General features: G+C 46.2%; 1 protein-coding gene across 2 annotated transcripts in view; it reads left to right on the plus strand.

Moving 5' to 3' along the window:
• The window catches only part of Lmln (leishmanolysin like peptidase), a 54,246-nt gene extending 43,835 nt beyond the window's left edge, over positions 1–10,411 (plus strand). For both annotated transcript variants that reach the window (XM_036204156.1, XM_036204157.1), the window contains 3 exons: positions 669–799; positions 6,111–6,321; positions 9,153–10,411. In XM_036204156.1, coding sequence (XP_036060049.1) covers positions 669–799; positions 6,111–6,321; positions 9,153–9,253 — 443 coding nt within the window. In that variant the 3' untranslated portion in view covers positions 9,254–10,411. The remainder of the gene's footprint in view (positions 1–668; positions 800–6,110; positions 6,322–9,152) is intronic.
• Positions 10,412–13,564: the final 3,153 nt, after the last annotated feature.

Below are 13,564 nucleotides of genomic sequence, written 5' to 3' on the forward strand. Positions count from 1 at the left end.
GCTGTAGTCTGTGGCTGTCATATGGGTTTCCAGAAGGTGCCACAAATGCAAGATAAAAAAATCTCAGCCTTTGAGAGGCAGAGACAGGAAGACCACAAGTCCTGGATCCAGCCTGAACTACACAGCAAGACACTGTCTTTAAAACCCACACAACACAATATTACAACACCTGCCCCGAGTCACATGAAAGGACATTTTATTTATAGGCCATCACACAAAGTGGTTCTTTTCTTTGGTATCTAATTCTGTGATTATCAGTGCCAAATCCTCCGATACTTAGGGCCCACTTAATCTCATTTCCGGTTTAGTAATTCCCAGGTGGGCTCCTCTCTGAAAACTCAATTGAGTTTAGAGCCTTATTTATCTTTTTTTAACTTGAAATTTTCCATTCAGCAAATTTGATGTGTTACACGTTTTTGTTTTAGTAGACAGTTTCCCTCTGAGACGGCCTCAAACTCACAACAGTCCTGCTTTGCCTCCCAAGACCTGGGATTGCAGATGTGAACCAGGGGCCTGCCTCAGCATGCTAGGTTTCTAAACCCTCTTTATGCAGCTGTTGTTAAAACAGGGTCTCTGGAGCCCAGGCTGGCCTCAGGTTTGCAGTCTTCCTGTCTTTTCATCCCCGGCACAATGGTCAGTGTGTAAGAAGACTCTTGGCTTTGTTTCAGAAATGTTTAAAAACTACGGTGCAGAAAAGTATGGCCCTCACTCGGTCTGTCTGCTTCAGAAGTCAGCATTTGTCATGGAGCAGTGTGAGAGGAAGCTCAGTTACCCAGACTGGGGGAGCGGATGCTACCAGGTAAGCCACGAGTCTAGCCACTACTCCAAATACATGCTTTGTATCTTAGATTGTAGCTGATATCGCTTATATAGATGATTTACTGATCATTTCATTAGCGTGGGCTTTGTAATTATTTGAGTGTTGTGGTTTGTGAAAATACTGTCATTTATCTAAGAGAAATTGCTTTTAACCATCTGTTTGGAATATATATAACTTGGGCTAGGCAGGTATGGTTGTGTACATTTTCAATCCTAGTGCTTGGGAGTCAGAGGCAGGCTGATGTGAGTTCGAGGCCAGCCTGATCTACAGAGTGAGTTCCAGGACAGGCAGGACTGGATAGTGAAACCCTGCCTTAAAATAAACAAATAAGCCAGGGCAGAAGTGGTGCACGCCTTTAGTCCCAGCACTCGGGAGGCAGAGCCAGGCCGATCTCTGTGAGTTCGAGGCCAGCCTGGACTACAGAGCGAGATCCAGGACAGGCACCAAAACCACACAGAGAAACCCTGTCTCGAAAAACCAAAAAATAAAAAATAAAAAAATAAAAGTTAATTGTTATATATTAATGGGTTCTGTGATTTTACTTCTGAGCATAAATCCTAAGGAAATAATGGCAAATATGTACTTTTGTTCTTGAACAAGTTTTACTTCGTAAGGCAGTAATGTACAGTTTTGTGTCAGAAAGTCTGTGGAGGGAGCTGGGGACATGGCTTAGTGGGAGAGGGTCTGCCTTGATCTCCATGACAAGGGAAGATTTCAGCAGATACACATGCTGGATGGCAAAGTCACGTTATTAAGAACTGATCCAGATGTAGGAATTCTGTGAAGGTGAAGGGGGCACCCAGCTAGTGAATATTCCACTCCCTACTCACAGGTGCCAGGTGTCTCAATCAGGGTTTCTATGGCTGTGATAAAACACCATGACAAAAAGCTACTGGGGAGGGCGGGGTTTGTTTCAGCTGACAACGCTCAGGTCCTCCTCAGGTCCTCCTCCGTCACCAAGAGAAGTCAGGGCAGGAACCCTGCAGAGCAGAAGCAGAAGCCATGGAGGGCACTGACTACTGGCTGGCTCCTCACAGCTGGCTCAGCCTGGTTTCTTATGCAACTCCATCTGCCTAGGGGTTGGCACCACCCACAGTGAGCTTGTGTGTGTGTGTGTGTGTGTGTGTGTGTGTGCGCGTCCGTCCCGCTGCATCATTCAGTAATCTAGAAAATGCCAGGCTGGCCTCAAACTCTGTAGCTGAGGATGATGATGATGGTGATGTATGTGTATGTGTGTATGTGTGTGTGTGCACACAGTTCATGTATGTGAGTCCCCAGTTTACTGGCCCTTGATGGTTTTGTTTGTTTTTTTTTAAGCCTCTGTGTAACCCTGACTGTCCTGGAACTTGCTTTGTAAACCAGACTGGTCTAACAATGACCTTGAACTCCTAATCCTCCTGCTTTAAGAGCTGGATTTCAGGTGTTTGTCATACAACTCAGCTGAGTAGAACTCGTCGTCTTCCAAAACTACAATACCACATATCGCTTCTCTGTCAAACACACAGCACAAGCATAAAGGACCATCGAGCAGCTAAGAGTCCATGAGGTCCCTCTGGGAAAGCACCAGTACTGATAGAGGTGCGACCTCTCCGCCCTCCCCCTGGTGGTCTGGACAGATAGGTTTTTGGTGTTTACATGACCGTGACGCTGTAACTGAGGCACCATGTGGTACACGGTGATGGCTCCGAGTCCTGGACCGATCCTGCGCCTCTCTTCCTGGAGCTCCCTGGGGGGGTTGTGTCACACTGTTTCTCGGGTTTTCCTGTCGTGTTGGTAGATTGTATTTCTAGTGGACTTAGGGGAGGAGTACACAGAACTCTGCAACCCCCACATCTGCCTCTGTCTTTGCAGGGACTCCTGCAGGGCCGAGAGTGGACCTGGCATTAGTTAGAGTAACGGGAAAGGTGCACTCATTCGTTCAGTCTAAGTTTTGTCTGACGCAGGAGCCTTCAGAAGGAAGTGAAATCCTCAAGTAGTAGGTCTGTACAGTGAAATCCTCAAGTAGTAGGTCTGTACAGTGAAATCCTCAAGTAGTAGGTCTGTACGCTGTGTGCTTACTGGGACCAAAGAGGCAACGGTGGCTAACTAGGAGATGCGAGAAGACAGATGGATGGAAGGAGAGACTCCCTTAGGCAGGGTCTGTCTCACAGAACCTGCTCAGCTTTGACTCAGGGTCTCTGGTGACGATGATGTCCCTTTCCTGCTGGAACATGGAGGACATCTCCCACGTGGGAGTCTGGTGCTCTCGGGAAGGGGACAGTCAGAAAGCTCTGATGTCTGCTGTTTATTATGTGCTTGTAGCCCCAAATAAGCCTCATCGCGAACTGTTGGGTTTCGGGGAGGCATATTCTACTTTTCAATAGTTTGGCTGGCTAGAGCTTAAGAAAGATTTGGAAATTCTTTCCCACAGACTTCTGAAGGAGCTCCTTTGGATTCTGGCTCTCTTATCATCCTTCCTTTCTAAGAGTTGGGAATACTTTTCCTTTCATGACATTTGAAGAGTAAGTGAATGCTAGACAGGGCTGTGAACATGCTCAGAGCTCCTCTTTATAAACCGGTTGTTAAGATCTCCAAAAATACAGCAGAGGCAGGAAAACCCTGTGAGGTGACACCAGCCTAGTCTGCAGAGCAAGTCCCAGGCCATCTAGGGCTATATAGTGAGACTCTGCCTTGAAATTAATTAATTCTCCAAAATAGCCCAACCTTTAATAAGTTAGACATTAGTCTTTGTAACTGCAGCCCAGCTTACTCCTTGGTCCTCAGGGCCAGCAGCTCCTGGGACCTGGTCCTCTGCAGTGTAGATGAGGTTTTCTCTGGTAGGCTTGGATGCAGGTCACGTGAGACGATTAAATCAGCCACTACTCATGCATCTGTCAATCATCTGCCCACACTTGCTTCTGAGGATTCTGCAGCAGTAATAAAGTTCACCAAAGAATGTGCCCTTATGAACACTTTTAACTCCTCCTCCTCTCAAAGCTGTGGGCATTCTGTTTCCCAGCTTATAACATGTCTACCTCACCGTCGTCCAAATCCTTTCCTATCTCCAGGATGTAAATTACATTTCTTCCATGAAACTTTCTAATGTTCATATTACACTTATTTTACCATTTTCTTTCTCAATCATAAAACGTGTATTAGCTAATTAACTAATTTATTTATTTTTATAGGATCTCATGCAAGCCAGGCAGCTTCAAATTCAATATGAAGCTGAGGCTAGGCTTGAACCCCTGACCTCCTGCCTCTGCTTCCTGAGTGCTGCAAATAAACGTGTGTAACACAAATTTCTAAACAGTCTTATTAATACAAAAAACCCAAAGCCAGATATTGGGGTGAAACCTGAGAGATCAGAGGAATAGAACAAGCCACAGCCAACCTCACCTCACCAACTCCTCAGCTTCTAAAGAGACCTACTTCCTGTGTACTCACATCTTATATGCCTTTCTGTGCCTGCCATCTTACTTCCTCTCAGCCCAGCTCTATTGCTTCCTGTCTGTCTGTACAGACCTCCAGACCTCTATGATTAACTAGTGCTAGGATTAAAGGCATATAGTACCATGCCTGACTCTGTTCCCAGTGTGGCCTTGAACTCACAGAGATCCAGATGGATCCCTGCCTCCCAAATGCTATGATTCAAGGCGTGTGCTACCATTGCCCTGACCTCTATGTTTAATATAGTGGCTGGCTTTTTCCTCTGATCCCCAGGCAAGCTTTGTTTGTTAGAGCACAAATAAAATATCACCACAAACGTGTTTGCCCCCATGCCCACCTGTACTAGTAAGCGTAGTGGAAGAGAGGTTTAATTGAGTTCACAGTTTGAGGGGACATGGTCCTTTGTGGTGGGGAAGGACGGTGGGAGCTTGGGATGGGTGCTGCCTGCTCACTTCTTAGCAGACCAGGAAGCAGAGCCAGCACAGGGGTCGGTCTAAGCTATACACTCAGGGCCCACACATCCTCCAGCTAGTCCCCACCTCCCAGAGGTTCCTCACTTCCCCCAAATAGCACCACCTTCTGGGGGCCAACTATTAAAAACAGGAGCCCCCAACAGGGGCATTTTACCTTCAAACCGGTCTTTTTGTTTTGTTTTGTTTTGTTTTTATTTTATGTGCATTGGTGTTTTGCCTGCATATATGCCTGTGTGAGGGTATCAGATCCCCTGGAACTAGAGTTACAGACAGTTGTGAGCTACCATGTGGGTGCTGGGAATTGACCCCCAGTCCTCTGGAGGAGCAGCTAGTGCTCTTAACCACAGAGCCATCTTTCTAGCCCCAAACCAGTGGTTCTTAAACTGTGAGTTGTGACCCCTGACAAACCTCTACCTCCCAAAATACTTACATTTTACATTATGATTCATAACAGAGGCAAAATTACAGCTGTGAAGTGGCAACAAAAATAATTTTATGATTGGTGGTCACCTAAACTCAAATAATTCATAAAATTTGACTAGTGAAATTTGGTGATTTGTGGAGAATGACATGCCTCAGCCATGTTTGAGAGATTGAAGCTAACGTGTTGAAGGGTGCTGGAGTCTGTGGATCTTTAAAATTAGGCTTCCAGGGTCACTGACTTCAGTTGGCTAGCCAGAGATTGAGAGCAACAACCACAGGCGGGAGATGGCTCAGCAGGTATGAGAGCTTTCTGCTTTTCCAGCAGACCAGTTCAGTTCCCAGCACCCATGTCAAGTGGCTCACAGCTGCCTGTACCTCCAGTTCTAGAGGACCCAATGCCTTCCTGTGGCCCCTGTAGGCAGGCACCCACACATGTGTGGCATACACACACACACACACACACACACACACACACACACACAAATAAATCTTACAAGGAAAATAAAAACCTGTTACTACCAAGTGGAATTCTTTTAGAACATCCCAAACTGTGTTTATTATGAAACGGTTTTAGTCATTTTTGGTACATATGTATATGTTCCTGTGTGTGCGCACATGTACTGGGGAGGGGGTGCCTGTGTATGAGGGCCCAGGGATGACTTGGTGTCTTTCCTCGATAACTGCTCACCTGTGTTTTGAGAATGGGTCATTGAACCGAAGTTTGCTAGATTCAGCTAATCTTGCTGGACTGAGCCAGCCCCGTGGAGTAACCTGTGTCCACCTCCACAAGCCTGGCGTTACAGACCTGCAGCACACCAGCTTTACATGTGGTTGCTAGGGATCTGATCTCTGTGCTTACACACCAAGTCCCTTACTGACTGACCTGTGTTCCCAGCCCCCGTTTTTGTAAACGTTAGCATTCACCCAAGACTCTTACTGACTTCATTTTTACCCTCTATTTGCAGGTTTCCTGTTCTCCTCAAGGTCTGAAGGTTTGGGTTCAAGACACTTCATATCTGTGTAGCCGGGCTGGGCAGGTCCTCCCTGTCCGCATTCAGATGAACGGCTGGATTCACAATGGAAACCTGCTCTGCCCCTCCTGCTGGGACTTCTGCGAGCAGTGTCCACCAGAAACCGACCCTCCAGCCGCTAACCTGACCCGGGCCCTTCCTCTGGGTGAGTACTCTCCACGTTTGGAGGGATGGGGACTAATGAGCTGTTCCTTACAGGATATTGACGGAGCCTCTGGAGCAGGCCAAGCTCCTTTGCCCCTGATTGAGGATCTCTAGGAAAACCCTGCTACCTGCTGTTAGTAGAAGCTCAAAACTAGTAAACACTTGTGTGGTACAGCCTGGCCGAGGCAAGCAAGGCTCTGTGTGAAGGACCTGGCAGCCCTCTCAAGGCCATGGCCGTGGATATTACACTTTCTCTCTTGGAAACTAAGAGTGAACAAAACTACTCGTCAAATACAAAAAGGAACTTTATATATTTAGTTATGTCATAATCAGATGAAATACTCAAAAAGGGGTCTGGAAGATGGGTCCATGAGTAAAACACTTCGAAAACATGAGGGCCTGAGTTCAAATCCCCAGCACCTACATAAAAAGCTAGGCATAGTCGTGCTTGCCTATAATCCCAGATCTTTGCAGTGGAGTCAGGAAGCTCCTGGGAGCTTGCTGGTCAGCCTGCCTAGCCCATCAGTGAGCTTCTGGTTCTCCGAGAGACTGTGTCTCAAAGGTATTGAGAGGAAAGAGGACGCCATCATGTCAGCCTCTGGCTTCTGTACACACCTTTGAAGACCTGTGCACACAAGAGCATGTCCACACACACACAAGCTACTCAAAAAGGGGTTGATAGCTACACAGAAGAGTGCCTGAGACACAAAGGTGTGAACAAAATGAGAAAGCCGTTGGCTTCCTCCAGGGGCCAAGTAGGAACGATTATGTGCCTGAAACCAGCAACTGCAGCTCCCTTCTCCTGGATGTTTCTCACCTTTTTTTTTTTTTTTTTTTTTTTTTTTTTTGCCAGAGCTGAGGATCGAACCCAGGGCCTTGCGCTTGCCCAGCAAGCCCTCTACCACTGAGCTAAATCCCCAACCCCTCCTGGATGTTTATAGCTGAGACAGCTCACCCACAGAGACTGCCTGCCCACACTCGGTTGCCCCTCCCCCCGGGCTGTAATCATAAAGACACTGAGGTTCCAGGATGTATCAGTCGTTGTGCACCTCCATCAGAGTGTGCTAGCCCACCTGACCCCAGCTTTTCAGTGCACATCTGCTGTGTCTGCTGCTGCTTTAGTGGATGTCTCTTCTTCAATCCCTCACCGCCCCAGTCAGGTCAAATCCCGCAGGACTGGACACAGCATCTCTGCATATGTCCGTTGCCTCTCTGAGACTGTGTGTTGCATTGTCGTTTCTGTGAGGAAGCATGTGCGAAGTGCTGTACCCCCCTAGTTACCTCCCAGCCTCCACTGGCATGATTTGAGAGTGGTACAGAATGCAACAAGAATAGGAAGACCCTGGGCATCGCCTTCACACTGCTGAACCGCTGAAATGCCTTCCCTGCCTGCATTTGTCAGTGTGTGTGAACAGCACGCTAAGAGTTTGAGCTGACTACCTATCAGCTGTGCCAGAAGTTCTCACGTATGCTTGATCTGTGTGTGGGGTGTGTGTGGGGGTGAGTGTGGGTGTGTATCTGTGTATGTATCTGTCTGTCTGTCTGTCTCTGTGTGTTTGTGTGTTTGTCTCTGGTGTGTGTGTGTGTGTGTGTGTGTATCTGTATGTGTATCTGTGTATGTGTGTGTGTGTCTGTCTCTGTGTGTGTTTGTCTCTGGTGTGTGTGTGTGTGTGTGTGTGTGTGTGTGTGTGTGTGTGTGTATGTATGTATCTGTGTATGTATATGTGTGTCCCTCCTTCGTTTTTTGAGACAGTCTCATGTAGCTCATACAGGCCCCCAACAACTCCATCTGAGGCTGAGGGTGCCTTTGGACTTCCTCCTGCCTTCACCTTCAAGTGCTGTGATTATGGACCTGTGTCCCCATTGCCACACCTGCTTTATGCTGTGCTGGTGACTGAACCCAGGGCCTCACACAAGCTTGGCAAGCACTTGAGCTGCGTCTCCAGACTGGGGTGTTTCTCTTTGAAACAGTTACTACCTGCCGAATTTTAAAATGTGATATTGTGGTGCACTTGCATGAGACACAGTTAACCTAGAGCAACGCCCGTTTAACAGAGTATCATCCCTGACGTAGCTGTCTTGTGAGTTAGACTACTTCAGTACTACTAAATGAAAGCAATTATTTAACAGCGCATGGTGCACACACCTACAATCCAGCACTTTGGGAGATGGAGGCAGAAGGATGAAGAGTTCAAGTTCGCCGGGCAGTGGTGGCACACGCCTGTAATCCCAGCACTCGGGAGGCAGAGGCAGGCGGATCTCTGTGAGTTTCAAGTTCAACCACACGGAGAGTTGGAGGCTTACCTGGGCTTCATGAAACCCTGCTTTTAAAAACAAACAAATGAACAAACAAAAACCTGCTAATATTCTGAAATATAGAGTTAATTTCATTCCCATTAATTCTTCTACTTTTTTTATTGTTCCTGTTTGGTTTGTTCATCTAACCTTATAGAAGTAATATATTTCAGAATACTAAAACTCACTTTTTTAAAATTTATTTTCAGACAGGGTCTCTGTCACCCAGGATGGTCTAGAACTTTCTGTGTAGACCAGGTTGCCCTTAAACTCATAAGGATCCTCTCACCTCTGCCTGCCTCCAGAGTACTTGGATTACAGGAATGCACACCACTGTTTATAGAGGACTGAGGATTGAACTCATGGCCTCAGGCATGCAGGGCAAGCGCTCTACCATTGAACTATAGCTCTAGACACTCTCTGCTCCACTTTCTAAAAGTGGTCCTTGCTCACCTTCTCATAATCTTCTGCTCACCTCTCCCTATTTACCTGAGATGATTTACTCATGGACATGACCCATTTTGTTTTGTTTTCTAGACCTCTGCTCCTGTTCTTCTAGCCTGGTGGTCACACTCTGGCTCCTCCTAGGCAACCTGTTTCCTCTGCTGGCTGGATTTCTTCTGTGTGTGTGGCACTAGGGATGGAGAACTGAATTCTCGAGATGATAGCTTTGGCCTGTTCCCATGAGCAAAGCACAAAGCCTGGGGGAGTGCCAGCCCATGCAGGTGACGTAAACGGCAGAGGTGGCGTCCCTGACTCTGGCTTGGAAGTGCTGGCCAAAGCAGGACTAAAGCATAGCTCCACAGCAGTCCCTCATCAGCCACACAGCCGCCTCAGAGCTTGAAGAGGAATTGTGAGTGCCCAAGGCTCCTTAGTGCATGGATATGCAGTCTCCTGACAGTGAGGTCTCCATTGATTCAGGGCGGATGGTGGGATTTGCCATGATTACATACCTCAGCATTTGCGTTAACTGAAAAGTTCATGAGCATCGACCACTCCGGAGTTTAAGTTGAGGATCCCATCCTCCAAAGTACAAAAATTGGGATCACCATTGCACATGTTTTAGATGAAACCCGGACATGATACACTCAGATCTTCATGCTTCTTGACGGTTCCGTTTTGGTAACGCTTCTGACTTGACCGTGTTTGCCTTTCCTGCCAGCTGTGTGGCCCTGTTCACCACAGCTGCTGCCCGTGTGTTGTCAGCCCTCAGCCATCTGCATCCGAGCTCAGCGTCCGCTTCATTTCTCATTAACTTCATAGCAACTTGAAAAACCATGGGAGAGCATGAAGTACAGTGCACACACAGTATGAGTGTTGAAATTGCACAAACAGAAGACAGCGTGATTGTATGTGCTTCCGGTAATGTTTAGAACAACTGTAATCCACCCAAACCCAGCTGATCCTTTCTGGCCTGTGTAAAATCTCAAAAGTTCAGATGTGGACAGGCATGCGGTTACTTCCAAGTGGACTGAGCTGTTACAGAAGAACTGCTAGTACCTGGAAGTTATTTCATGGACAAGAAAAAAAACTCAAGTCAAAACAAGGTGATCTGAATTGCTTCCTAAGAGCCAAGTGTAGGTTTGGCATCCAGGCTGCCCACAGGCCCATCTGAGTCCTTTACAGAAGCTGGAAGATTACCTTTGCTTTAAATGTCCATTTCCTCCCATGGTTGACACTGCTGGACCACATGGATCTGTGAAGCAATTCTGCTCTGGTACCAGAGCTAACCAACCCTCTAGTAACTCAACTTTGAATTTTTATTTATTTATTTTTCCCCTTGAGACAGGGTTTCCCTGTGCACTTTTGGTGCCTGTCCTGGATCTCGCTCTATAGCCCAGGCTGGCCTCGAACTCACAGAGATCCGCCTGGCTTTGCCTCCTGAGTGCTGGGATTAAAGGCCTGTGCCACCACCACCTGGCCAACTTTGAAATTCTTTAATGAGGAATGATGTCCTATTTTTCTCCCTAAAGATAATCAATTCTGTAGCCTTTAGGTCCAGCAAGCTAGCTCAGTGAGTAAAGGCACTTGCCACCTAGCCTAATCTCCTGAGTCTGAGTCCTGGAGACCACACTGAAAGTTGTCCTCCGACCCACATGTGCACACGTATGTACATGCAAGTGAGTGTAAAACAGTTTTTAAAATGAAACATGACATTTAGACACATTCCTCCCCGCCCCCAACCCATTCCATTCAGCATATAGTTACTGAGTGCTTTATTTAAGACACTGTAAGTAAAGCTGAGCGTGGTAGCCTGTAATCCCAGCTCTTGGAAAGCAGAGGCAGCCTCCTGAATTCAAGGTCATCCCCTCATGAGTCCCAGGTCATCCTCAGCTACATAAAGAAGGAACTTGAATGTAAAGTCAGTATTGGCTGCATGAAACACTGTCTTGGGAGTAGAGAAAAGAAAGAAATGATGTGTGAGCAAAACATCATGGTACTAAGTAGAAACTCCAGGGACTGAGGCTCTGCAGCAGGACAGCAGGCCTCAGAATATAGGGAAACTCACCCTTTCTTTTAAAGGAAGGAATTTAAAATGTGTACGTGCATGCAGTACGAGCTGGAGATAGTCATCATTGTGAAAAGCCGAGGGCCCCAAACTCCGTCAGCTTCAGTTAAAGAGAAGTCGTGGTCTGGAGACCAGCACTCTGTTTTTGCCAGTATTCTGCACTCTTTAAATTGTACAAAGTCAGAAAAGTGAGTATGTTGTTAAAGAACTATACAATAGGCCAGGCATGGTGGCACACGCTTTGAATCCCAGCACTTGGGAGGTGGAGACAGGTGGATATCTGAGTACAAGGCCAGTCTGGTCTATGAAGGAAGTTCCAGACCAGCTAGGGCTGCATAGTGAGATGAAGCTGTCTAAGGTGTGTGTGGTGGTGGGGGGAATATACAGTAAACTTTCATACCTATGATGGTTATAAATCATCCTACAAAATGTATAAAGAATTTCACCAAAAATACCAGTGGAGTATATTGAGAGTCGGTGGTAGGTTTGACTACATTTTGACTGTTTTGCAGTAATTCCATTTAGGTAGTATTGTTTCCAAGCATGGTGCTTTTTATACTTGAAATATATTTTTGCTTTATTTTTTAATTAATATAATTATATTTGCACTAATGACTTTCTGGAGAAAATGTTACAGACAACGTTTTTTGTATATATATTTATTAAGCTTGGAATGTGATATCCCAGTGTTTTCTCTGCACAAACATGAAACTTAATGCAGCCCATGTCAAGAAGCACTGGACTCCTGAGGGTTCCTGCTTCACTTGTCCCTTCCTCTTCAGTGAGGCTAGAGCACGGTCGGTCGGTCACTCATCACTGATCCCACATAGGGTACTTAGCAAGACGTAGACAGTCACTCAGCCCGTAAGACAGTTTAAGAGGCTCGTGGTCACTTCCAATATAGCAACTAAGAAAAGGCTTCTACAGTCTGCTGTTCCAATGCAGAATTAGCTCTAGAGTTCACCTGTGAGCTGAAGAATTGGAAAGAGCCTCATGCTAGTGTTCTCTGGCCGATTAGGCCTTTCACATCACAAGGCCCATGGAGGAAACCAAGCAGGGTGTTCCATGGCAGAAGTGAGGTGGGGCAGAAAGGACAGGGGACAGCTGATCAGGGGACCAGGACCATAGACTGGAGTCCCTTCCTGAATCAGAAGGGCAAGTGTTTATAAAAACTGACTACCTCGGTGTTCAGTTCAAGCAGGTCATTGTAAGTGTTTTAAGGCCCTAGGTGTCAAACATACCAAGTGAGTTGTCTCAGGTTTTCTCAGAACTTACTGGAAGGAAGCAAAGCCATGTGAGGAGCCTTGAGCAGGGCAGGAAAGACGCTGGACAGCATTTGATAGTCTGTGTGTCGACTCCTCTGATAGTCTGCAGAACACTCTTCCGGTAATCCTTACATTTTTCCTATAAGATTCTTATATTCCTAAGACCAAATGAGCATTCTAAAAATGTTATAAATTATGCTTAGCGTTAGTTTTCAACCGAAGTTGGCCTAGAGTTTATTGAGAGTTGAAGATATAATATAATTGTATGGGTTGTAAATAGTTTTAAGAAGATACATAAGTATATCAGAGTATTCCATGAGATGTTATTAACGTTTCTTCAATATTAGACTTACAGATTGAGCCGGGCATGGTGGTCATGCCTATAATCCCAGCACTGGGGAGATAGAGGCAGGAGGTTTATGATTTTAAGACCAGCCTGGGCTACAGAGAGAGAGAGACTGTCTCACTCCTCCCGCCCCCAGAAAAAAAGAAAATTTCCCAATTTCAGCTATGTATAAAGCAGTTAGATGGTTGGTCCGAATCTTTAGTTCCAAAGCCTCGTGACTAACACTTGACAAGGTCTTAGGTCACTGTGGGCCCCGCTCAGCCTCCTGGAGTCTGCAGCCTAGACGCCATGTTCCATGCCTTGCCCGGCTGTGGACTTAGAAGCCGGATGACAGAGAAGAGCTAGTCTCTGAGGACAGCTGAGTGGCCCTGCGGGAGGAGATGGACGTCGCTCACAGCCTCACGGCCGGGCACTAGTTCTCCAATGACCTTTGCCCCCAGCCCAGGAGGACTGATGGGCTCTGCTAATGTCTGTGCTGCTCATTCTGAAGAAAGGGCTGAGCTGGAGAGAAGACTTTTTTTTTCCTTTTTTAAATTAGGTTGGGACTGGGACTTTTATGTTTACATTTTTAATAAGTAAAATAGATTTTAAAATTAGTCTTTATTTATGGTGGTGAATTTTAAGTGTAATATATTCCTTAGCAAAACACATTTAATAAAGATGGAAATAACTTGCAACTTGTCTTTACCTAAAACCATTAACATTTTTGTTGTTGTTGTTTTGTTTATTTGGGTTTTTTGTTGTTGTTCGTTTGTTTTTTCGGTTTTTCGAGACACGGGTTTCTCTGTGTAGTTTTGGTGCCAGTCCTGGATATCACTTTATAAACCAG

The sequence above is a fragment of the Onychomys torridus genome, chromosome 12 (assembly GCF_903995425.1).
Source record: "Onychomys torridus chromosome 12, mOncTor1.1, whole genome shotgun sequence".
NCBI lineage: Eukaryota > Metazoa > Chordata > Mammalia > Rodentia > Cricetidae > Onychomys > Onychomys torridus.